Source organism: Mauremys reevesii, linkage group 1 (genome assembly GCF_016161935.1).
Source record: "Mauremys reevesii isolate NIE-2019 linkage group 1, ASM1616193v1, whole genome shotgun sequence".
Taxonomy (NCBI): domain Eukaryota; kingdom Metazoa; phylum Chordata; order Testudines; family Geoemydidae; genus Mauremys; species Mauremys reevesii.
Genome location: NC_052623.1, coordinates 57,434,930 through 57,458,996, shown reverse-complemented (window position 1 = coordinate 57,458,996; position 24,067 = coordinate 57,434,930). Strand labels below are relative to the sequence as shown.

The window sequence follows — 24,067 nt, the reverse complement described above, 5'->3', positions numbered from 1 at the left end:
TTATACATTATAATTCTCAAGTTGGATTCAAGAGAAAGTCCCATTCACCAATTTTCTGCTATAGTGGTAAGCAGCCTAGCTTTGGGTGTCCACTATATCTGCTGTCTTCTATTGAATTGCATACAGCTTGTAGTGTTCCTTTCCTGGCTGTCAATCCACTTAGAAGTGGACAAATATTTCATCTAATGTGTGTTCATCATCTCAGCATATATTTGCAGTGCCCAACCTTTTTCAACTTTCTATCTTTATGCTCCAACATCAGATTATAAAGATGGCAGACAAGAGTTTAAAAGCCAAGCTCTTTATAGGCCCTCCTGAAAGCATTTCTGCCCTAAGAATGCTGTTATGAGATCTGTATTTCACAATTAAAGAGACTATTTGCAATTTCATGATCATTTTCTGAAACTGAGGCAGTGCTTAGAACAATGGTTTCTGTAATATGGCTGCTTTCTGCCCATAAACTCATAAAACTGACAAAGAAATGCTAGCTATTTTTTTTAAAATGAACAGTCTGACATAGTTCTGTTGTATTTTAGATAATGCCGTGAAAGCATTTGTCATTAAGTTATTGTCTGCCAGAAAAACAGCCCCCAGTCTTTGTGAGGTTGCGTCAACTCAGATCTTAGGCTGTTTGTAATGTCAAATTATTTCAGCAACGATTCTTCCATGACCACTTTATTTTAGTTCCTGTAAAATTTTGTCTTACTAATCATTCCAGTGCCATTCTGCATTGTCCTCAAGCAGTATACTAAGTGAAATACTTAACTGAGATGAATTGGAGAAGAATTTATTTAGGTTGATATACCCATGAATCTCTAAGGCCTCCTTGTGCTGGGGTCTTTCCATTTACACAATTGTCTCTATCCTTAAATCTGGTCAAATTTCTCAATGGCAAGCCAAATTCAGGGACTCTTGGTGAGGTTAGCACCTCTCCCACTCAGTCCTTTGAAGAGAGGATGACTGAGTGTGATGCTTCTTAGGGGTATCTTGGTTGTAAGGCATCTCACTCTCGGAAGTCTTGTTTATTTAACAAAGAAATTTTATTTAACAAAGAATAGAGATTCAAGAAGAAGCAAGTAGACTTAATGGAACCAAATGGTTAAATATAAAATAATACGCATTCTAGAGCCTAGACTTATCTAACGAGATATTTTCAGGTCCTGTAGGGTTTAGCTCACCACAGAGTCTTTCTCCCAGTATTTTACAGTCTGTCTGGCTGTGACCTTTGGTACATAAGACATGCATGCTGGCAGCTTCTCTCCTAGGTGAAGAATATGGGTACAGCCCCATCCCCCTAGATATATTCCAACAATCCGTTGCCTTTCTTCATAAACAGGAGGCCCTTTCGACTTCCCACTGGCTATTTTTTCCTGTAGGCTTCTTGTATGTTCTTCAAGAACCTGGCTCAGTGTGTAAATAGCCTTCCATTGTGAAGCATACAATATGCAATTTACATATAACCAGACAGAGTGAGAAATGTCTGTTACCTCCTGTCCGAAAGGAACGTGCTTGTCACCTCCTGGTGACCTGCTTTACTCACAGACCTTAAGAACATAATTTCCAGCACAGATACAAAACTCTTTAAATATTATCCTTTCATACATTTTGCCATGGTTATGAGGACTGGCTCTCAAGAGAGACTTCACTATAATGTAGATAATAGACCCTGGGGATCCCTGTAAACTCATTTGCACCCCTTATGCCCTCTGCCAGTTGGCATGAAGAGGTCCCTGGTCACATTCTGATCTCCCCTACTTCAAAGTGACTGACATTCAGCAGCACAGCTAGAATGGGTTGATTATCTCTTTGAAAGGGAGGCTCCTTCCCTTATATGAGTGGACAGAGTCTCTGCACTATGATGTAACAAGAAAGTACTTGTGGCACTTTAGAGACTAACAAATTTATTTGAGCATAAACTTATTTATTTGAGTTTATCCTCAAATAAATTTGTTAGTCTCTAAAGTGCCACAAGTACTCCTGTTGTTTTTGCAGATACAGACTAACACGGCTGCTACTTTGAAACCTATGATGTAACAGTAACAGTGCAGTCTATGTACAGTGAGTTCTGCCATGTGACAACATTGTAACCTTTTGGAACATGTAATCGTGGTACGAGAAGAAAAATTAGTTTCTTACCACCACTGTGTGTATCAGGCCCTTTATTTTCTGATGTCAGGAAAAACATAACAAAACTACCTTTGGCACCAACAAAGGCAAAAGAGGCAATGCCTCCTTGGAGTTGAGTCTGATGTCTCTTCCGTGTAGCCACCTTTGGTGAAAATATTGGTTATGACCGAAAGGCAATTTCTAATTATAGAGTTTATTGATACAAGGCTCATTAGGCCTCTGCCTAATGTTACTGAAAGAGACGACTAAGGAAAAGGTGATAAACAACATATTGGTATTTCCCTCAAGTGTAAATAGAGGATTTCACTCTCCATTGCTGTCAGGCTGGCACCTTTAATGAACATTTAAGGTAATGGTCAGTTTCTTCAGTTATGCAGTTTCCATTGGAACACACAGCTAAGGACAGAATATGGCAATAGTTGCTATGTTAGACTACTTTTTATATGCTCTTTAGAATGTAATGAAAAAGTAATAGAAGGAATGCAAATTAAAATGAAGCTGTATGCTTAGATTAATGACATGTCAGTTCTCACTTGCTTAGTGAATGCATTTTGGAAACATGAATCAGAAAATGAAGTCTAAAATGACTGAGCTGTATAAAATTCTTCTGAAAACCATGCTTAGAATGAATTCTTTTATATTTACAGGTTTCATATGGGGTGAAATTAAACAGATGTGGGATGGTGGACTACAGGATTACATTCATGACTGGTGGAACCTAATGGATTTCGTAATGAACTCCTTGTACTTGGCAACAATTTCTTTGAAAATTGTTGCATTTTCAAAGGTAATCATTCTATTGTTAGCTAATATTTATAAATAAATCTATTAAGAAACTAAGGTTATACTTTTTGACTTGCTTCTATATTTCAAAGTTTCTTGGATTGATAAACTACTACAATGACTCAATGAATCACTTTATTAACCTGTCAGTTTTGTCATCTGTAAAATGGTTTTAATCTTTATCTATGCCACGGGATGTTGGATGGCTTAATTCATCAGGATAAGTAAAGCATTTTGAGATGTTTGTATGTAAGGTACTATAAAAATGCCAAGCATTATTATTATTAGGTGTAGATATTTGTACAAAAATGTATTATATGTCAGATAGTCTTTGCATAATTTTTTCTACTGAAGCTTTATTACTAAGGTTGTCTAATAAATAATATGCAACCTTGAATCAGAATTGCATGAAAAATTCAAATCAAAGCTTAAAAAACATTGAATGTTTTTAGTCCAATTTAATCAATAAACTGAAATTTAATGTAAATTTTGGCTAAATAATAGAAGCATTGTTGTATACAATTTGTCCATTTTGCTCCCCATTGTCCTATTTTTAATAAGAAATATGACATTATTAACATTTGAATTTTCTTCCAGAGAAACATCCATTTGTTTCAAAAGCATAAATAGTTGAATGTTGCCTGTTTTCAATTTGAATTCACAATTTCATGGACATTCCTTGTAAAAATTAAATATTCTGGTTTCAAAATGGTCTTGAATGAAAGAAAAATAGATTCAAATTAAATTTAAAGAAAAATGTGTCAGCACCTTCACATGGCTCTAATCACCTCTGAGTCATGATAACTTTCTAATTTATATCATTCATTAACATCATTAGATTTCAGTGATTTCAAGTTTATTTCCACCAACTATCCAATAACTACAGGGCCAGATTCTCTCCTGTGCCCGGATCCAGTAGGCTAAGAAGAAAGTGGGCACCCATAAAGGAACCGATTACAGCTCCCTGTTCTCAAGTCACAGCTGTTCTGGCTGCAGCCATGGCATAAGTTTAGAGCAGACCTCGGAGCTTGTCTAATTTATGTCAGTTGGCGATGGTTCATCAGTATCCATGTGCCCAGCTGATAACTGGCAGAGTGGAACAGAGCCCCTACACACTTGACCTGCCATCTCCCTTTTCTATCACATCAGGTGTTTCTAAACTTTTTGCCTGCATGACCCCATTTTCAGATTTACTGTTTCCTGTGACCCCAGATCACAGCAAAGCAACATAGTAACCAAGGAATCCAAGAAGATTGCACATTAAATATATTTAATGCTTGCTAATATGACACATGGGCTTGCACGTTGCGACACAGCTTCTCAAAGTCTGGTGATGTGGCAGAAATTGTATATCTAATTTCCAATTTGACATCAGTGGTAGATAGATACTGAGACTTGACGAACACAAGTGCGCTGAATCCAGCTCCACACAATTACGTGCTCGTGAATGTCACCATCAGTTTCAAGGTGCATGCTGAGAGTGCAAGATAATCATTCTTCACAGTGAACCAGAATCCTGGGAGAGAAAGTTGGGCATATGTTACTCACAAGAATTGGTCAGGGGACATTTTGATGGGCTGTTCAATTTCAGCTATTGGCAAATCCATGGTATCAGGCTTGCACTTTTCACACCCAATCATACGTTGTCATGTCCAAGTTGAGGGAAAAGGATGCAAACTGTTCCTCCATCTGGCTGAGCTGTTCAGCCATCACCTGTGTGGGAGGCTCAATAATTTCATGGACAGCCAGGAAATTAGAAAGCTGTGGGAAGGATTCCTAATTTGTCTCTGATAGATAATTCTCCCAGAAAACAATTTTCTTCATTAATCCTGTGAGTCAATCACTCAGCTGAAGAATGTGGGTGTTCTTTCCTTGCAGACCTGTAGGCATTTCATTCAGTTTCCTAAATATGTCTGTGACTTAGCCAGGAAGGCACTTCTTCCTTTGGTCACCTAGAAAAGCAACAAATTCACTCTTTTTGCAGTCCATTGTATAAGCACACAGCTCATCTCTCAGTTCAAAAAATCATCCCAGTACTTTTCCTCAGAGAGCTTCAGTGTGGAATAAAAACGTGCCATGATCAGATCCCATGTCTTCACACAGTTTTGCAAACAGATGCGTGCAAAGAGGCTGAGTCTTGATGTAGTTCACAATAGATGATACTGCAAAAATTCACCTAGCTCTGGACTCAGAGCTTTCTATGCCTATTGTTCTCTGTGATTCATGTAGTGAGTCCACAGAGCAGACAGAGCAACTTTCTTTACCGAGGCATTCAGACCTGCTGGTGGCCTGCCATAGACAGAGTTCCTTCTGTGCAAAAGCCTACAATGTGATCACCAATGTAGTACATCGAATATTCCTTGTGCTGTCTTGTGTCCAGGAAGAGGGAGACAATAGAATGTCTTCAAGGATTGCACTCTCCCATGTATTTCACAAAAGCCAAGATATGTGCATCAGGACCCTCAGTGCTCACATCAACTTGAAGAACAAAAGCACCTGTGTTTTTCAGACTCTCCATCAGTGTGTTTTCCTGATCTGCTGCTATCACCTCAATCCTTCAATTCACTGTGTTGTTGGAGAGTAGTATGTCTTTGAGTTTGTTTGCCTCAGTTTTCCCACACATTATCTTCACCATTGATTTCATCTGGTAAAATCAAAATCTCTTGGCCTGCACCAGGCAGCAACTCACTTCAGATGATGCCTTTTGTGTGTGGTCAGAGATGGACAGGGCTCTCTTGAATTGCACTTGTTGTCATGAAAGTTCTTCTTTCCAGCTCTGGAAAAATGACCTTGGTTTTCCTACATGTTCCCTATGAAGGGCTTACAAAGGTCATTTAAGTTTATTGGGCTTCAAGCTTGTGTGTGTGTGACATAGCAGGCATTTTGTCCTTTCTTCATTCTTGACAAAAACATTGGTGAAGCCATACACAAAGCCTCACCATATTTGCCTGCACATTTCTTGCATACCTGTTTTTTGCACATAACTGCATTACTAGACTCACTGCTGGAGGATGAAGCAGATACCCTGTGTAAAAATGAGTCCATTGTGCCTCATCTCACAAGTCAGAAAGAGGAATTCATAGTTAAGCAGATGAGGCCAGGGCTTAGCAAGGCCCTGTGTGCTGATACTACGGCAGCACAGAGACAGTGACTTACAATGATCCTTTATGCTTCAGTGTCATAAAGGTACTCAGGGTGGCATAAAAAGATATGGGCCCTGCCTTAAGGCGTTCACAAGCCACTTCAGATTCCCTTTCAGAAAAAGCTAGCACAGGTTCCTACCCACTCAAGCAGAGAAGATGCTCTGTTGAGGAGGCTGCTGCCCACAGAGAAGCATCTTCTGGATTCAAGTCTCTCAGCTGAATGCTTGCACATCCTGATGGGGCAAATGGCATTCGCACAGCCACCTCCTCACAGCTCATGTGTTGAGACCTGCTGTACAAACACCACAGCAGAAGGCTGCCATTTTACAAAATGCATTCACCATACATGCAAGGTCACGCCATGAGGCGGCTGCTATTTAGATGTACAAAATGGCAACCTCCCGGCGCAGGGTTTGAGGAGCAGGTCCGGACAGATTCAGGGGCAGATGGCATCATCTCGTGGTTCAAATCTGGTCCTTTGGACCTGCGACCCCATCTGCTAATGGCACAAACCCATTTGGAATTGCAGCCAACAGTTTGGGAACCGCTGCATCTCAACAAGGTGTGTGGGGGGCAGGGTGTAGCATAGTAGTTGTTTGTGCTGATTTCACACCCACTCAGAACTTCTCAGGGGAATTTTCATCTAGGCAGCTGTGGCCAGATTCGAGTCCCTGTGCATCACTCAGGTAGAGCAAAGGTATTTGAAAAGGTGGAGAAAAATCTGCCCCCTTTTATTCAGAAAGCTAATGGAATGTGCTTTGATATGCAGACACAGTTTCATATACAGTGACCAGGAAATAGCCTTTTTATTGGTCCAAAATGCAAAATAACAACCTCATTGGTAATTCAAACCTTTCTAAAACAATGTAGACATCCAATTTTTCCTTTTAGAACAATATTAATTTGAAACCATAATAATACTTTCATCTCCCAGGCAACTTCTGCCTCCTGTAATCAGATTCCAAGGTGACAGCGTATGAAGTAATATGCATCCATTACCCTCCAAATTAGTGTTATGATGCTAGTCAGACTCCAAATGTAAACACAGCAGTGCATAAAATATTACCTTTAATTCTGAAATTATTTGTTTTGTTATGCCTGTGATTTTTAAATCCAACTAGCTTTTTTGTCCTTGCTTTTTTTCACCTTTCCTTTGGTAAAATGATTAAATCAGAATATATAAATAAATCCTCTGATATAAGCATCTGAAATAATGAGTGGTTAATTGATTAATCAATCACATTCGTTTCAAATTCTTAAAATATGATTGTTTTCCAGTTGTACAAGAAATGAGGACCTAGGAATACAAACGCTACCAAAATATTATAAAATATGACCTTTACTTTCATTTGCTAAATGCTGCATGTCTATTTTTTCTGAAATATAGTTTTGCCTGTATTTACTGAAATAATTGTATAGGCCCAATTCTCAAATGTGTTCTACCTGTTGTGTATCACTCTAGTGGCACAACATAGCTAGGTTTCAGAGTAGCAGCCGTGTTAGTCTCTATCTGCAAAAAGAACAAGAGTACTTGTGGCACCTTAGAAACTAACAAATTTATTTGAGCCAGACACTCATCTTAACCAGCTTCCTTGTATAAGAGGCATAGCAGCTCAATGCTACTCCCTGATGTGGGAGATGTTCCCAGAAGAAAAAAAAAAGAGTTTATTGCTGGAAGAAAAAATCCTTGCTGATAACAAACCTTTGAGTCTGCAAGCAGCTGAATGTTATTTAGAGCAGCCCTATGCTTCTCTAAATTACATCAGGCACTAGAGGAGCCCATAATTAGGTCCAGGATTGGGACAATGCAAAAGGATATCTTAAAGCCTTCTTTGACCATTCTCCCACCCCAGTGATAAGTGTGTCTTATGTTCATCCGAGGACCAGGGTCCAGAGCCTCAAAGGAGATCAGGGCCCTGTCTCTTATACCTGTTAATCTACCAACACAAAAGTTAAATGTCACATGGTTATAAATGTACTGTAGTCTCATACATTGTAAGTTCATAAAGGCATGATTCATTTTAAGGGATGTAGCTGCTTCAATTGAGGATTATAAATACAACTAGAACTATTTATGCTGTAAAACAAAGGATTCTGTTTATATTTTGAAACGACAGTATGTTTTGCACTGCTAAGTCAAGTACTCCTCTCACTTTGATGCATTACACCCAAGGATGCTTTTAATGTTTTATTAAACTGAACCATGGCTTCCATTACTCTGTGTTTTCAGCTATATAAGAGATTGCACACAGCTGATGTCACTGAATAAGTGGCTCGCACCCATTAGCATGAAATGCTATGTAATTCCATCACTTTGGGGGCAGAGGTCATATTCAGAGTGCAATTCTATCCTGAAAAGTGATTCTGTATCTAAACTACATTGTTGGGCTCCATATTTATTGTCTCAGTCCTTTCCATATTGAATCTACTCTGCTAATTAGTACAAGGATGGGTTTTTGCCCCTAAATATCAGTGCTTCAAACACTGGGATGCTTAGCCTGTCTCTCTGGCATTGTAAAATGGTTTTGACTGATATTTGGCCAATTCCGAAGATTAGACATTCACTTGTACTGGAGTATTAACTGCACAGTAAGAAAAAGTATAATTTTTGTGCTTCAGTTTTGTTGTTGTTTAACATCTTTTGGCTGATTATTCTCAGTTTTTTCTCTACTGGTTCTCTGAAACGTACAGTACAGATTGTGACATACATGTCCTAATAACAATAATTTGAATTTCATCCAAGAATTAACCTTTCCAAGAATTTCAAAGCATTTTTCTGAGGTAGGAAAAATATTTATCCCTTTATTATAGATGAGGAAACTGATATACCAAGAGTCATACATGATTTGATTAAGGTCAGACAGATAGTCAATAGCAGAGCTGCAACTAAAACAAGGTCTCCTTATTCACATTTATATAATAACTTGACCACACTGTCTCTCCTTAGGATCATTTGATAATTCTGCAATTTACGGTTTCTGCTCTAGAGGGTAAAAAGTAATTATCTGGCCACTGTCCCAATGCTTACAACTGTCTTGGATGTTAATCTTGTGTATGGTTTTCTGTGAATAATCATCAGGAACTGTTATTTCATATTCCTTTGGCATCATTAATATACATGATAAATTTGCTTTGACGTTCTAGTCTTTACATAGTTCTAAACTGTCCATATTTGCTTTCTTCAGTTTTCCATAGGTGTGGACTATGTATTTCCCCTATGTATTAAATAGTTATTAAGTAAATGACTGCCTTTGCAACATGCCGAAGGGTTGTGTTTGAGCTGGAAGTGGAGTACAGAAATTCTATCAATTGTTACAATATGAGTAACCCAGGGAATCAAAACTCATGCTCCATCAGAGTTTGGTCAGTGTAAGATGATGATCTGTTAGGAACCCTCCACAGAGGGCCTGATCCAAAGCTCATTGAAGTCAGTCCCATGCACTGTGGAACTGCAGAATCAAAGCTCTGCATTATTGAGGTAGCAGGATATATTTGTGTTTTTACCTTCTTTGAATTACTGAATATAAGCCATTGCTGGAATCAAGATAAAATACTTTATGTATCTATGATCTTCTCTTGTATGGGAAATCTCACATTCCTGTACTCACTTCATATTACTCAGTGCCTCATGACTCTGTATTGACATACTATCAAACAGCCATTTCATATCCTAATTCTTTTAATAACCCTATAGTGTGCAAATGAACTAAAGCGAATTAATATACTAAATATACACATACTGTTTTTGAGGAAACTATTGAATGAGCAATTACAGGAAGCCAGTAGAGGTGAGAAGTTTTGACTGGGTTTATTTAGTTTCTTTTAGTAAGGATATTTTTTGACCTTGTTATTAAGCAAGTCCCTTTTCAGTCCCATCATGGTCTGTCTTTATCTAAGATGCAGTTTATATTGTGTATAATATATAGTATAGTATATTCTGTTTCACTATAAAATTGCAGTAGACACAAATAAAATTACAGTGCACACAAAGAAATACATTAACTCTTAGATTTGCTGACGGTCCTACAGAGCTCTGACATCTGATATACAGTGAAATGCCTAATTGCACTCCATGAACATTTGCAGATTTCAGTCATAATGATTAGGAAGGAGAATGAGACAGCAATACAAATTGGAATCTGCAGTTTGAATAACAGATTATAATCAGAATATTTCTGAGGTGCCTTGTAACTCCTGAGAAATAAAGGAGGAATGTCCAAAGAGATCATTTATGGAGAAAACAGCCACGTGTGGTTCATAAAAAACTAACAAAAATGAAATAAATATTAGCATCTTAGTGGCCCATTTGCTAATATTTCTTTCACTATTTTTAATAGTCTGTTTTCCCCATAAATGATCTGTTTTCTCTTTTCTCTTTCACTTCTCAGGAGTTACTGAGCTCCTGAATAAATGTGTTTATTAAGACCTGTCTCTCAAACAATAGGTATCAATTTGTGCTAGTATCTTTTTCATTCCATGGCCTGGCCATGCAGTCATTCTCTTCTGCTCTTACTAATAGTCCTTCTGCCTTTGACATGGTCAGTCAATCTCATTCTTCCTCCTTTTTTTTTCTCTTGATATCTGTGATTCTGTGCTCTCCTGGTTCATCTCTTTCCTTGACAAATAGTCAGTCAGCATTTTAATCCATAGCTCTTCATCTTTCTTTCTTCCCAATGTATTCTTTCTGCCAGGGGAAGCCAGCCTCAACCAGGGCCACTCATTTGCCAGCCAAGTGTCAGTCACCTTCTGCTGCCACCTGCCTCTCTTCTATGACCTCTGCACATCAGTCTCTTAGTGATTTTTAGCTCTTAGCTGTCTGAGCAGAAACACAGTGCCACCACAACTGATTTCAGCTCTGATTAAGCATTTAAAATAACAAAGGAGGCTCCCAAGGAAGCCTGTTTAGTGCTTTCTTTGAACAGTCAGGAGGAAGAGGTCAAACCAGTCTGGAGACTCCTAGGGAGAGTCCACAACCTCCTGGCTGGGTCTTGCTTTCACAGGGCTCTGGCATTTAAGCCCCTGGCTTAATGACGTCTTTTCAGCTGAGGGTGACCCCCCTCATTTGGGACAGGTTAAGCACAATCCTGCTTTCCAGTATTCCTGCAATAATTACAACATTTTGGTAACAGCATTTCACTCCCCCTGGATTCAATATTAAAGTAATTTGTAACCCAACACCAGCCAAAGTTGATTACTTTGAGCAAAACATCACTCTATTTGCTGGATATCTAAGCAGAGCAGGTGCAAACTGTATTTACATAAACACACCCAAAGTCTCTCCACCTCCCAGCTAGCTGTCAGGGAAGAATTCATTCCCTGCTTACACCTTACTTGTTGGCATCAACCTAGTTTCTGTTCTCAATCCCTTCTATACAACTTCCTCTTGACATCATCTGCTCCCATGTTTCAACTTCTGCATTTATGTGGTCTGCATTCCAGACCTACATCTCCACTCTTCACCTCCTTCATTATGTTTTAATCTTGTAACTCCAAGTGTCCTTCTGACATCTCCAGCCTCTCAAACAATATCTCTCCAAAACAGAATGTATCATTCTTTCCCTTCCCTCCTACGACCTTCCTTCTCTATCACTTCACATTTCTGGCCATATAACAGATTCACAATCTCCGTGTCATTTTCAATTCTCTTCTTCCTATTTCTCCTTTTAAAAATCAACAACATCCATCCTTTCATATAATCTCCCTACTAAAATATTTGTCCATATATCAGCCATATCTTCCTTCAATTCTCTTCTCTGCTCACCCTTGTCCTCAACTCTCCACCATCCAATCTATCCAAACCTTTGTAGTTAAAGTAATCTTCCTCTCCTACTTCCCTGGCCCCATTATACTCCTTGTGAATCCTTTCAATGACTTCTGGTCTGTTAGCATATCCAAGTTCCTAGCCATCCCCTTCATGTCACTACAACCTCCTCTTCCTAATGACATCTTCGTTTGTATTTGTTCACTACTTTTCTACTCTCTAAACTCCTTCCAATCCACTCTTCTCACTGCTCTCTCAATCTTATCAGCTACATGCCTTCATTGATGATATCCCCAGCACTTGGCAGGTTTCCTGTTCTCCTCTCCCTCTTTCTCCACCTACAAATGCTCAGTCAGAGCATGTCAGGTCTTCAGTACATGGACAGTTTCTTATTATATCTTTAGAAAAGTGCCACGTACATTTACAGTGATGTCTAAATTATACTATATAATAATAATAATATTCAGAAAAGGACATTGAGGAGTTGCACCTTTATTCTGTCGGTAACTTCCATATTCAATCTTCTCAGTTTGCAAGTCACTTTTTTTTCTGACTGCTAGCATTGCAAACTCAGCCATTGCTCTGCAACACACGTTGTGCTCTTTCTGCCACTTATGTCATCACCAGTAATAAGGATTTTACAATCAGAACTGAACTGAGGATTTGGTTAATGATGCATGAGGCAGAATAACATGTGTCCTGTTCTTGCATAGCTGTATTGGCTCTACCGTGCCAGCGGTAATAAAAGCTTGATTTTATGAGGAAGGTCACTAGAGTTAGGAAATGGTTTTGTGGCTGGAACTCCAACAGGGCTGGGTCCCTCCACAGCTCAGTCATAGACTTTCTGTGTGACTCTGGCTAAGTCACTTTTTCTCTCCTGTGTGTCAGTAAAATGCGGATAATAGTACTTCCCTACCTCCAAGAGGCGAATCCATTAATGATTGGTGCTCAGGTGCTGCTGTATTGAGGGCCATATAAGCACCAAGATAGACATGACTTGACATAGAGGGAGCAAATGTAGCTTGTGTCTATTGGACTTAGGCTTTAGTAGTAGTAGTAGTAGTAGTAATAATAATACTACCTATTTCTTATTTTGCACTTTTCATCAATTAATCTCAAATCACTCTATGACCTTTAAAGTATTTATCTTTACAACATCCCTGTGAGATAGGGAAGTATTATTATCCCTGTAAGCACTTCAACAGGGATTATGGGCTAGCTTCACATTGCCATGCCTTTTAGGCACCTAGAAAATCACTGGGATTCACAAAGCTGACATCTGACAGCTAGTCTGTTTATACAATGAATAGGGAGGGAGAGGTGCCTCAGAGTGGGATTCACAAAAGCCAGCATGCTAGGCATCTCCTCTCCTAATCTAGTCAATGAGATATGCGGAAGAGAGGAATGTGTCCTAAACTTCCCCTCCTCCCCCAGAAGTTTGGCACCTAAGTCAGGCTGGAGGGAGGCATCTCCCTCTGCTTGGGATTCTCCATGGCAAACCCTCTCTTGGTGGTGGGCACCTATGTGGTTTTTGCAAGAAGTCTGAGGGGGGGAATCACTTTTAGCCCAGTGATTAGGGCACACACCTTGGCTGTGGGAGGCTCCTGATTCAAGTATCCATTCCCATAGAGAAGGGAGGGAGGGAAAGGTTTTTGACCTGGTTCTGCCACCTTTCAGGTGTGTGCCCTCACTACTGGGCTGATGTGGCGCTCTCGCCTGTTGAAACTGTTCCACTGTGGCTACGTCATTAATGATTTAGGACAAATGTTTTTATTTAAAATCCATTGTCATGAAAAAGTTACATTAACTCCGTTGTGGGGGATTGTTGTCCCCCCAGTGCATTCAGAAATTAAGAACAATTCTTTGTTTGAGACAAAAAAAGTTATTTAACTAGCAAATTGAAAGAACTAGCAAGAGGCTCTTCAGTGTGAGCGTATACGCCATTTTCGCATGAGGATCAATGTGGAGAGGTCACCACATACAAATTCACTGCATTCTCCACATTGCTGAGGGAGTCTTACCTCAGGATCTCCCATAGCTCAGAGGTTAAGTCATATAGCTGAGAGATAGCAGACTCCAGTTCATCTCCCTTCTCCCTCTCAGTTGGAGTTGCAACTTGAGCTGGTCAGCCCCCTCACCCCAGTTGTGTACAGTGAGGTAAAAGTTCTGAGAGAGGTCCCCTTTCCCCCACTGGCTATTTTGTGTGATTTCACCTACCAGATCAGACTGCCATAGGCAAGCTCTGAGCAGGCTTACCAGATCAGGCCCCACAGTTCCAATGCCTTTCTTCCCTTGGTTCATGCATTGCTTTGGGGCTAAGAACAGGGCCGGTGCAAGGATGTTTCGCGCCATAGGCGAAACTTCTATCTTGCCCCCCCCCACCCTCCACGGCAGCTCCTCCCTCTGCCCTGAGGTGCCCCCCTTGCGGCAGCTCCCCACCCTCCGCCCTGAGGCACCCCCCTCACCCCAGCTCACCCTTGCCCCACCTCCTCTCCGAGCATGCCGTGGCTGCTTCACTTCTCCCGCCTCCCAGGCTTGTGGTGCCAATCAGCTTAGGCGACGCAAGCCTGGGAGGTGGGAGAAGTGAAGCGGCCATGGTGTGCTCAGGGAGGAGGCGGGGCAGGGGTGAGCTGGGGCGGGGAGTTCCCTGTGTGCCCCCCACTTTTACTTGCTGCAGGCGGCCCTCCCCGCACTCCCCTGCCCCAGCTCCCTCCGCCTAAATGCCGGCGGTGACTGAGGCGGCCGAAGATCCGGCCCCTGTGGTTGCTGCCAAAGAAAATGGCGCCCCCCAAATCTCAGCACCCTAGGCGACCGCCTAGGTTGCCTAAATGGTTGCACCGGCCCTGGCTAAGAAGTCCAGACACCTGGTGTGAGGTAGGAGTGTGCATGCACAGAGGCAAAAACATAAGTACTTAGGGAAATTTTACTGAAAAAAATGTAGATACCAAGTGAATTTAGATGTCAACTGTGTTTAGGAGCAGCTGAACAGAGGTTTTGTGAATCCCACTGGGCCTTATTCTGGGATTTAGGTTCCTAAAATGGTAGTTAGGTACATAAGTCCTTTTGTGAATTTAGCCCTGAGTCTTCTGATCTGCACAGAGCATATTTAAGGTACTCAATAGATAATCAGTAAAAATTACAGAAGAGTATTTAGAAAGGTTTTATTTTAAAATGCATTTCTACTTCATGGAACCTATTGGTAGGCCTGGACTGTTAAAGGTTCATGATTACAAGGATCAGACTGACTGAAAATGAGGTAAGTAAACAATTAAGCGTGGCTCAAAGAGAGAACAAATAGATATTGTCATTGTTTTAATATTAGAGATTAAATGATATTCTTATTCCTTATCTACTGTATAGCAACTTTTTAGTGATTATCCAGGCCTTGATCTATCAAACGTTTATATATGGAGTCTTTATTCATTTGAGTAGTTTCATTGACTTTGCAGGATCCAGCACCCACTTTCTACATTTCAAGAGAGCCAGACCTTCATAAATTTGCTAAATACAATTACAGTGTGTACTGCTTTTCTACTGTCTGTCACAGACAGTTACAAAAAGACCAGACGTAATCCTTTCACTGCAACAAAATCATAACAAAATACAAAAAGGCTAGTATAAATCATCCTTCAGCTGAAGGTCTGGATAAGGACAAACACACAAGCCATATTTGTTCTAATATTAAGATTATGAACTCCTTTGAAGAGACAAACCAGACATACTCCATTCCAAAAAAGGGCTAATTTTTGTGTTATTCATGCCTGAACAGAATGGCTCAGCAAAGAAACTGAACAACTTTGATTTCTGTATGAAAACAAAAGTATAACTCTCTCTTCTTTTTTTTTTTCCAGTATAGTGGGTTACACCCGCGACAAAGCTGGGATATGTGGCACCCCACATTGGTGGCTGAGGCATTGTTTGCTATTGCGAACATCTTTAGTTCCCTGCGCTTGATCTCATTATTTACTGCAAATTCTCACCTGGGTCCTCTGCAAATATCTCTAGGAAGAATGTTACTGGACATTTTAAAGTTTCTATTCATTTACTGTCTCGTGCTGCTAGCTTTTGCAAATGGGTTGAACCAGCTGTACTTCTATTATGAAACAAATGAACCCAACAGCTGCAAAGGAATACGATGTGAAAAGCAGAATAATGCATTTTCAACGTAAGTGGCATATCTACTTTTCATTTGATACATGCAATATTGTACTGTAAGCTCTACTTAGACTGGCTCAGACTGTAAGCTCTTTGGGGAAGAGACATCTTTTTTGTTCAGCATTTGTGCAACACCTAGTACAGTGGCATCCTGGTCCATGACTGTCTCTAGGTCATACAATACAAATTATTATTAATAATAATAATAATTAATAATTAATAAATACTTACAGCAATCTAGGATAACGTATGGTCTATGCTAGAAAGACGTCCACAGACGTAACTTAAAAGGGTATGAGCTAAAATGAGAAAAATGAGACGATAGCGTGATTTTGGCAATAAAATACTGATCTGGCTCCAAACAAATAAATGTAACCTGCTAAGAGTTTTCTTCTACGGGCAAATGTTGCTGTGGTTTTCTTCTATGTCTGTTTGTTAATATTAAAGTGTCATCTTCTGAACAACTTCAGTTTTCAAAAACTTCAGGATTGTTTGTGTGTGGATTAATTGGATGTACAAGGTTCCACTGAAGCAGGACAAGGAAAAAATTCAGTCCAAGCTGCCAGGGAGCCTGAATGCAAGGCCACCTTCAATTGAATTTCTTCTAAATATTCAATCTCTACATTCTCACTTTTGTCTCAAAGGCTAAATAATAATGAGTTTCAGTTATTTATTTTCCTTCAGTTTGAAAGTCAGTGATTTTAGTTGTTTAGCTATATCAAGTGACAAGGTTAGTGCCCAATCTGTATTAAATGAATTTTAATTCTCTACTTGAACTTTCACCTTCCACACTGAATCAAACTTCTGATACAAACAGCTGTTACCAGCTGAGTTCTGTAAGTCATATTTAGCTACTCACCTACATTTAAATTGGACCAAGAGCCACTTCCCCATCAGGGTGACGTTGAGTGAAGCAATGATAATTTGGCTGTCTCCCCTGGGGTTCTGAAGAGGGGTGCTGGCAGTGGTTATGTCCGTAAAAGGGGCTGTCTGGGCAGGCTGTGGTGGCTCCTGCTTCTTTATTGCATGAGAAATCTCCAGCAGGGGAGTTTAGTGGTGCATTCTGTCTATGCCTTTCCAAGAACTGCAGCAAGACATGCTGCACAGCCACTCCTTGGAGGCACCCTGGGCCCAGTTCTCCACTTACTTGCACCAGATTTACACATCTGTAACTCCAGAGTCCAGTTTAGTTACTCCTGACTTGCACTGATATAAAAGAAAGGAGAATCAGGCCCTAGGACTTGCATAGCCATAGTGTAAAGCCTTGCTCCACACTGCCCAGGAGCATATGGCTGATCAGGGCTCAAAATAATAATTTGTAGTGTATTAGCACAGCGTTGTGTTACAAAGAAGTGATATTATTTCAAACTCTTTAGCTCCTACAAATCTGTTTCAGAGATGGCACCTTGTTATTTAACATCCTAGCTGCTGTCCTTGCCATAGCTCTAAGGGGATACTATATAATTTAACTGTAGAATCACAATGTCATTTTGTGATTGTCTGCTTTATCTTTGAATTTCTGAGCTCTTTACTAAATAAAATGTATGCATGGGAATGCCCCTCGAATTAGAATAATAGAATCATAGAATTCAAGATCAGAAGGGACCATTATGATCATCTAGTCTGACCTCCTGCAAGATGCAGGCCACATAAGCTGATCCACCCACTCCTGAAATAATTCTCTCTCCCTTTTCTCTGCTGAATGCTGAAAATCATGATTTAAAGACTTCTAGTAGCAGATAATCCACAGCAAAGCACCCCCTGCCCTGCCCTGCTCGAGGAAAAAAAAAAAAAAGCTACAGCAGCTCCTTTTATCTAGAAGACTTTCAAAGCACACTACCAATTGAATATACAAACTGTTTACTGATACAAACAAATCATTTTAACCCACTGCTGCTGCTTCTTTCATGTGGCACACCCACTGCTGAAATTCAGACACCAGCTTAATTTCGGGGTCCAATTCTGGCCAACTGATGTCAAGACAATGTTCTCATTGACTTCAGTGGGATCAACCTTAGGCATGTGGGCCAAAAATGTTCAAGTGTAGGTACCGATATTTAAATAACTGGCCTGATTTTCAGAGATGCTGAGCAGTGATTTGAACAGAATTAGCCACTTACTGAAGGGCCTATTTATGTATTTAGATGCCTGGCTTTAAGGACTGAAGTTTGGAGAGTTTACCAAAATTTCCCTGGAAAATTACATACTTTTGTGTATATTGGGGAAAATCCTGTCCTCTGCTAGCACAAAATGCTTTGACTGTGCATGTGGGGAAAGATTTGGGTATATATGTATATTTGCTGCAATTATTATCTATTTATTTTTCAGACTATTTGAAACACTACAGTCATTATTCTGGTCTATATTTGGTCTCATCAATCTGTACGTGACCAATGTAAAAGCACGACATGAGTTTACTGAGTTTGTTGGGGCCACCATGTTTGGAACCTATAATGTCATCTCGCTGGTTGTTCTACTCAACATGTTAATAGCCATGATGAATAACTCTTACCAGCTCATTGCTGTAAGTTATTTCTCCTTATTAAATCACTTGCAATGAGTATTTTCTCTCAGTTCCCACATTTACTTTTTCCAGCATTAAATCCCATTTACATATGGAATACGGGGATACATTCTCTGATGTTTTCTAGTTCCTTTGCACTGCCCTTCAAGCATAAACAGACTAGAAAATTGCTGGATTTGGCCAGATGAGAATTCTCCCTGAATTCTGAATGGTGCAAAGATGCTCCTGACACAGCAGTTGTGTTGTGGGAGGGGCAGCGTGTATCAGGGTTGCCGTCAACAGGCTGTTTTAGCCAGGATCTTCCCCAAGAATAAGGAATCTGCAACAGGCTAGTTGCATATTTTCTATTTAACACTCAAGCTTTAAAAGGCTGTTTTCCAGACTTCACGCCAAATCAAAGGTTAGTACTATATCCAGTGATTCTTACACATCTTAGACAGTGGTGGCTCCAGGCACCAATGCACCAAGTGCGTGCCTGGAGTGGCAAGCCATGGGAGGTGCCCTGCCGGTCCCTGCAAGGGTGACAGTCAGGCTGTCTTCAGCAGCGTGCCTACGGGAGGTCCGCCGGACCCGCAGATTCAGCGGCAATTCGGCAGTGGGTACGCTGAAGCTGCGGGACCGGGGACCTCCCACAGGCGCACCACCAAAGGCAGCCTGCCTGCCATGCTTGGGGTGGCAAAAAAGCTAGATCTTAAAGATAAAATTAATGGGAACTGGGTGTCCAAATTCCTTAGGCAACTTTGAAAATCTCAGCCATTGGGACAAATATGAATGTAGATGTAGGAATGATCCTTCATTCCTTGCTCAAGCAAAGCACCCTGTCACATTAAAGAGAGATTTGCTTACGTAGGGATAGCAGGAGCTGGTGCGTCTTATGACCATCACATCTAGAGAGTTTAAAATATTTACTTCCCCACCTTCAGTTCTCTAAGACTCTATGCAAGTGCTAATCCCTTGCAGGAGAGAGTACAGTAACTGAAACTGGTGTAGTTTCACGAAGTGGTGGCTTTACAAATTGCACATACTCTCCTACTAACAGGGACTGCAAAGATGTGGTATCTGATTTGATGACATATATGCAAGCTGCAGTAGAGGCCTCGTACATTTCCTTATTTGGTCCTGTTTTCTCATTTCATGAAAACTGTGTCTTTATCCTAATCAGAACTTTGGGGTTATTTTTTTATATATCTTAACACTCATTAAATAGATTGATCCTTGGCAGATGCAGTCATGACTAGAACTCAGGGCCACCCAGAGGATTCAGGGGGCCTGGGGCAAAGCAATTTCGGGGGCCCCTTCCATAAAAAAAGTCACAATACTATAGAATACTATATTCTTGTGGGGGCCCCTGCGAGGTCCAGGGGCTGGGGCAAATTGCCCCACTTGCCCCCCCGCTCTGGGCAGCCCTGCTAGAACTGTGTGGAGAATATAAATGCCACTTCGTGAAGGATTTCAGGATTTGGTTTTGATCTGATTAGGAATGAAATCAGAAATTTTTGAAATTCTCTGAGAAAGAAAATTTTGAAAGAATCATTTTGTTTCAATTTTGAATTTTTAGAAGTTGTCTATTGTAATCCATGATCTAAACAGGAACTTGAACCTGGGCCTCCCATGTGCTAGATGAGTTCCCCTGATCACTAGGCTAATGGGTATTTGAAGGAAAGCAATTTCTTTTCTCCCCCTGAAAAATTTGGATAGGGATCTGTTTTATCCTGATGCGGAACGGGGAAAAATGTAATCTCAAAAATTTTCCTGAGACACGAAAATTGTTTCTGCCCACATCAGCTCATATGGTAACAAACCCACAGCTCTATACAGCACTGTCCTGAAAACAGGAGAGCAACTAGTATTGCCAATTCTTACTATTTGATTGCAACTCCCACTATATTTGGTGTTTATTTAAACACTCAGCTCCTGGAGGCATATGATTAGATGAAAAAAAAACAGGAGTACTTGTGGCACCTTAAAGACTAACAAATTTATTTTAGCATGAGCTTTTGTGAGCTGCAGCTCACGAAAGCTCATGCTAAAATAAATTTGTTAGTCTTTAAGGTGCCACAAGTACTCCTGTTTTTTTTGCGGATATAGACTAACACGGCTGCTACTCTGAAACTTATGATTAGATGAGAATCTCAACTTTCATTTAAAAATATATATAAGTTTCCACCCCTTATGGTTGCAGGGAAAAGCTCAAAGCACCATCTGAGAGTACCCAAAAGACTTAAAAGCCAAAAAAACAAATTAAAAGAATCCAATAATATTTTTAAACTCATGATTTTTGGGAGATCTCACTCATGATGTTTGAATTTTTGAGGTTGCCAATTAACAGAGCCCCCACAAAATGGGACCCACTTTTACCACATTTCCCAGGTCCCACAGCCTTGCTCAAGCTAGTACATCACAAAGTAAGTGAATTGCTCCATGTAGAATGCATGTTGTTATGATGATATGGTACTATAGCAAAAGACCACTGCTAGACACTTAGTATTTTTTCTAGTTATAATTTTCCTTTGCTGCCTTAGAGGTATTAAATTATTTTAAATATCTGTAGCAATGGAAGAAAGATTAAATGTGACACAATATCCACACTCTCTGTTACTGGGCAAAACAAGTCAATTGCTGTATTAAAATTTCTATCAAAAAGAGACAGCTGTGGTTTTTTACAAGCCATTTAATTAGCACTTCAGGATATGTTTAGCTTTAGATTATAGGACCCCTGTAAGTTTTTTTTTCACCTTGTTTATTTAGCAGTTTGTCAGTTGTTATGTTTCTTGTATACAGGATCATGCAGACATTGAATGGAAGTTTGCTCGAACAAAGCTTTGGATGAGTTACTTTGAAGAAGGAGGGACTCTGCCCACTCCCTTCAATGTTTTACCAAGCCCCAAGTCTCTCTGGTATCTGATCAAATGGACATGGAGACATCTGTGCAAGAAAAAGATTAGAAGGAAACCCGAAAGTTTTGGAACCATAGGGGTAAGGAATAAACCATTCTGGTTCTTACTCAGTCTCTTCCCATCCCTTTCTAAATAGATGGTTTTTAGCCTTGCAAAGCTGGAAAGTCTATGGAGAACCCCAGTATAGCACCTTCCTTCACTGCCATCACCCTTGCATGTGGCATAAGTGTCTGCATCCCTACCCCTACCACTCCACACAGAGGGACAGTAAGGCCAACAACCACTTCACACACACTGACCTGTCAGAACAGTGGTGAGCAATCTGCAGGTTCCCCACCACTGTCAGAGCCACAGTTGACGTATATGTAGCTAAAATGGACATGAATGTACCTTCCCCTTCTTAAGCTCTGTTCCTTAAAATTTAAGACGTGTTTAACATATTTGCTCTTAACTTGAAAAGAATTTTTTGCAGTGTTTTTGTTACTCAAGAAAATTCTATTGTTTGGAAAATTATCCATCTTTATTAGGTCCCAACATATTCTGCAGAATGTCCAGCAGTACTGAAAACACCCACTTACTTGTTACTATATGGCATGACACAGCTCACAGGATCAGTGAAAAAAACACAGCGTAATGATCATAAATTTATAGCAAGCACCACAAAATTAATAGGTGCATTGACAGTGTTATATTCATTCATGTACACCAAGCACCACACAATACCTAACAGGCCCCAAAATAGCAGGGCCAGGTAGAGCACTGTACACCACAATGCATTAAGGTGGCTCACTTTTAAAGTGCTCTTTCATAGCCTCTCTGAACCATATAACTCTGTGTTGAGCTCTTCTGATAGCCCTTGTGTCTGGCTGCTCAAACTCAGCAGACAGCTGCTCTACGTCCAACCTCCACCCTGGTGGCCACTTTTCCCCATTTGCTTCATAGATATTATGCAGGACACAGCAGACAGATATAACCGTTGGGATGCTTTTTCTTGTAAGTAAACAACACCAGCATCCCTCCAATCTACCGAAAGCACATTCAACACTCATTCTGCACCTGCTGAGTCGGTAGCTGAATCTCTCTTTGGTGCTGTTGAGGTGGCCAGTGTATGGCTTCATGGCTCAGGAAAGCAAGAGGTGGGTTGGGTCCCCCAGAATCACTACTGACATTTCAACATTGCCAATGGTAATCCACCAGTCGGGAAAGAAAATCCCTTCTTGTAGCTTTATGAGCAGTCCTGTGTACTTAAAGATGCAAGCATCGTGCACCTTCCCTGACAAGCCAAGGTTGATGTTGGTGAAGTGTTCCCGGTGATCCTCCAATGCTCGCATAACCATGGAAAAGTAGCCCTTCCTGTTCATGTACTGTGTGCACATTGCCAACAGTCACAGTCCTTCATAGCAAGAGATGATTAATGGCGCTGCACATTTATATGACAGTGGCCCCACTGTGGATTTTTGAACACCAAAGTGATTTCCCCACAGACTGGTATCAATCCAATGTTGCAGACTTGCACAGTGTGATTTCCACTTGCTTTTCCACTGTCAGTGCAGCTCTCATTCTGGTGTCCTTGTGCTGGAAGGCTGGGGCAAGCTTGGCACACTGATCCAGGAACGCAGCCTTAGGCATCCAGAAGTTCTGCAGCCACTGCTTATCATCCCAACCCCACATTACGATGCAGTCCCATGAGTCAATGCCCATTTCTCAGGCCCAGAAGAAGCTCTCCACCATCTGCAGCCGCTTAGTGCACACCACTAACAACCTTGAATTGGATCTTGCTATGTCCCACCGCAAAATGTCCTCCAATAAATCATCATGTTTCTCCCAGGTTTGGTTCTTCTTGCAGCTCTGCAAATACTGCAGGACTGTGCATCCTGTGCTTGCAATGCTCAAAACACCAGTGCAGAGCTGTGCAGGCTTCTGTAAAAATGGCAGACAGTGAGGAGGGCCAAGCAGGTTTGTGGGATTTTTAAAAATGGTGCAAAAATGGCATTATGGGATGTACAAAGTTGCATGCTGGGAATTTGACCCCTTACTCTCAGTCATCCTTGTGTGACTGGTTCCTGCCCCACCATGCATTGCCAAAACTTCCCAAAAGACAGTGTGCTGGACGGTGGCGAATTATACACTGGGATACTTATCCACAGTGCACTGTACTGTGCATTAGCACAAGCACTCCTGGTGAGTACGCGCAGTGCCGACACATGGAGACAAGTATGCATACCCACAAGCCATATACTAACTGTGACTGTTTTATGCCATTGTAACTTGCGTCGGCAAAAGTTTGTAGCATAGACATGCCCTTAAGATACGTCTACACTGCAATCAAAGCTGTGACTACAGCACATGTAGACATAAATTTGATCTAGCTAGCTTGAATAACAATAGCAGTGAAGCTGAAGCATCTTAAATTGACTAGCTGCTCAAGAACATACCCAGGATCCCAGACCAGCTGCCATGCATGCTGCTGTGGCTTTATGACTATCATTATTACAGTCACCTAGAACAAAGCTAGCCTGGGTATGTCTTCACAGGCAGCAACCACACTTCTGATTGCAGTGTAGATGTCCCCTTAGCTTTCAAATGTAGATGTCCCCTTAGCTTTGAAGAGCATGACAATATCATTGTGGTGTGTCATACTGACATTGAGTTGCATTCATGGCATGCTGTTGAAGTA

General features: G+C 40.7%; 1 protein-coding gene across 4 annotated transcripts in view; it reads left to right on the top strand.

Moving 5' to 3' along the window:
* TRPC4 (transient receptor potential cation channel subfamily C member 4) overlaps positions 1 to 24,067 on the top strand; it is a 196,082-nt gene that overhangs the window by 158,658 nt on the left and 13,357 nt on the right. For all 4 annotated transcript variants that reach the window (XM_039520818.1, XM_039520817.1, XM_039520820.1 and 1 more), the window contains 4 exons: positions 2,775 to 2,914; positions 15,666 to 15,979; positions 18,298 to 18,493; positions 21,275 to 21,469. In XM_039520818.1, the coding sequence (XP_039376752.1) occupies positions 2,775 to 2,914; positions 15,666 to 15,979; positions 18,298 to 18,493; positions 21,275 to 21,469 (845 nt within the window). The remainder of the gene's footprint in view (positions 1 to 2,774; positions 2,915 to 15,665; positions 15,980 to 18,297; positions 18,494 to 21,274; positions 21,470 to 24,067) is intronic.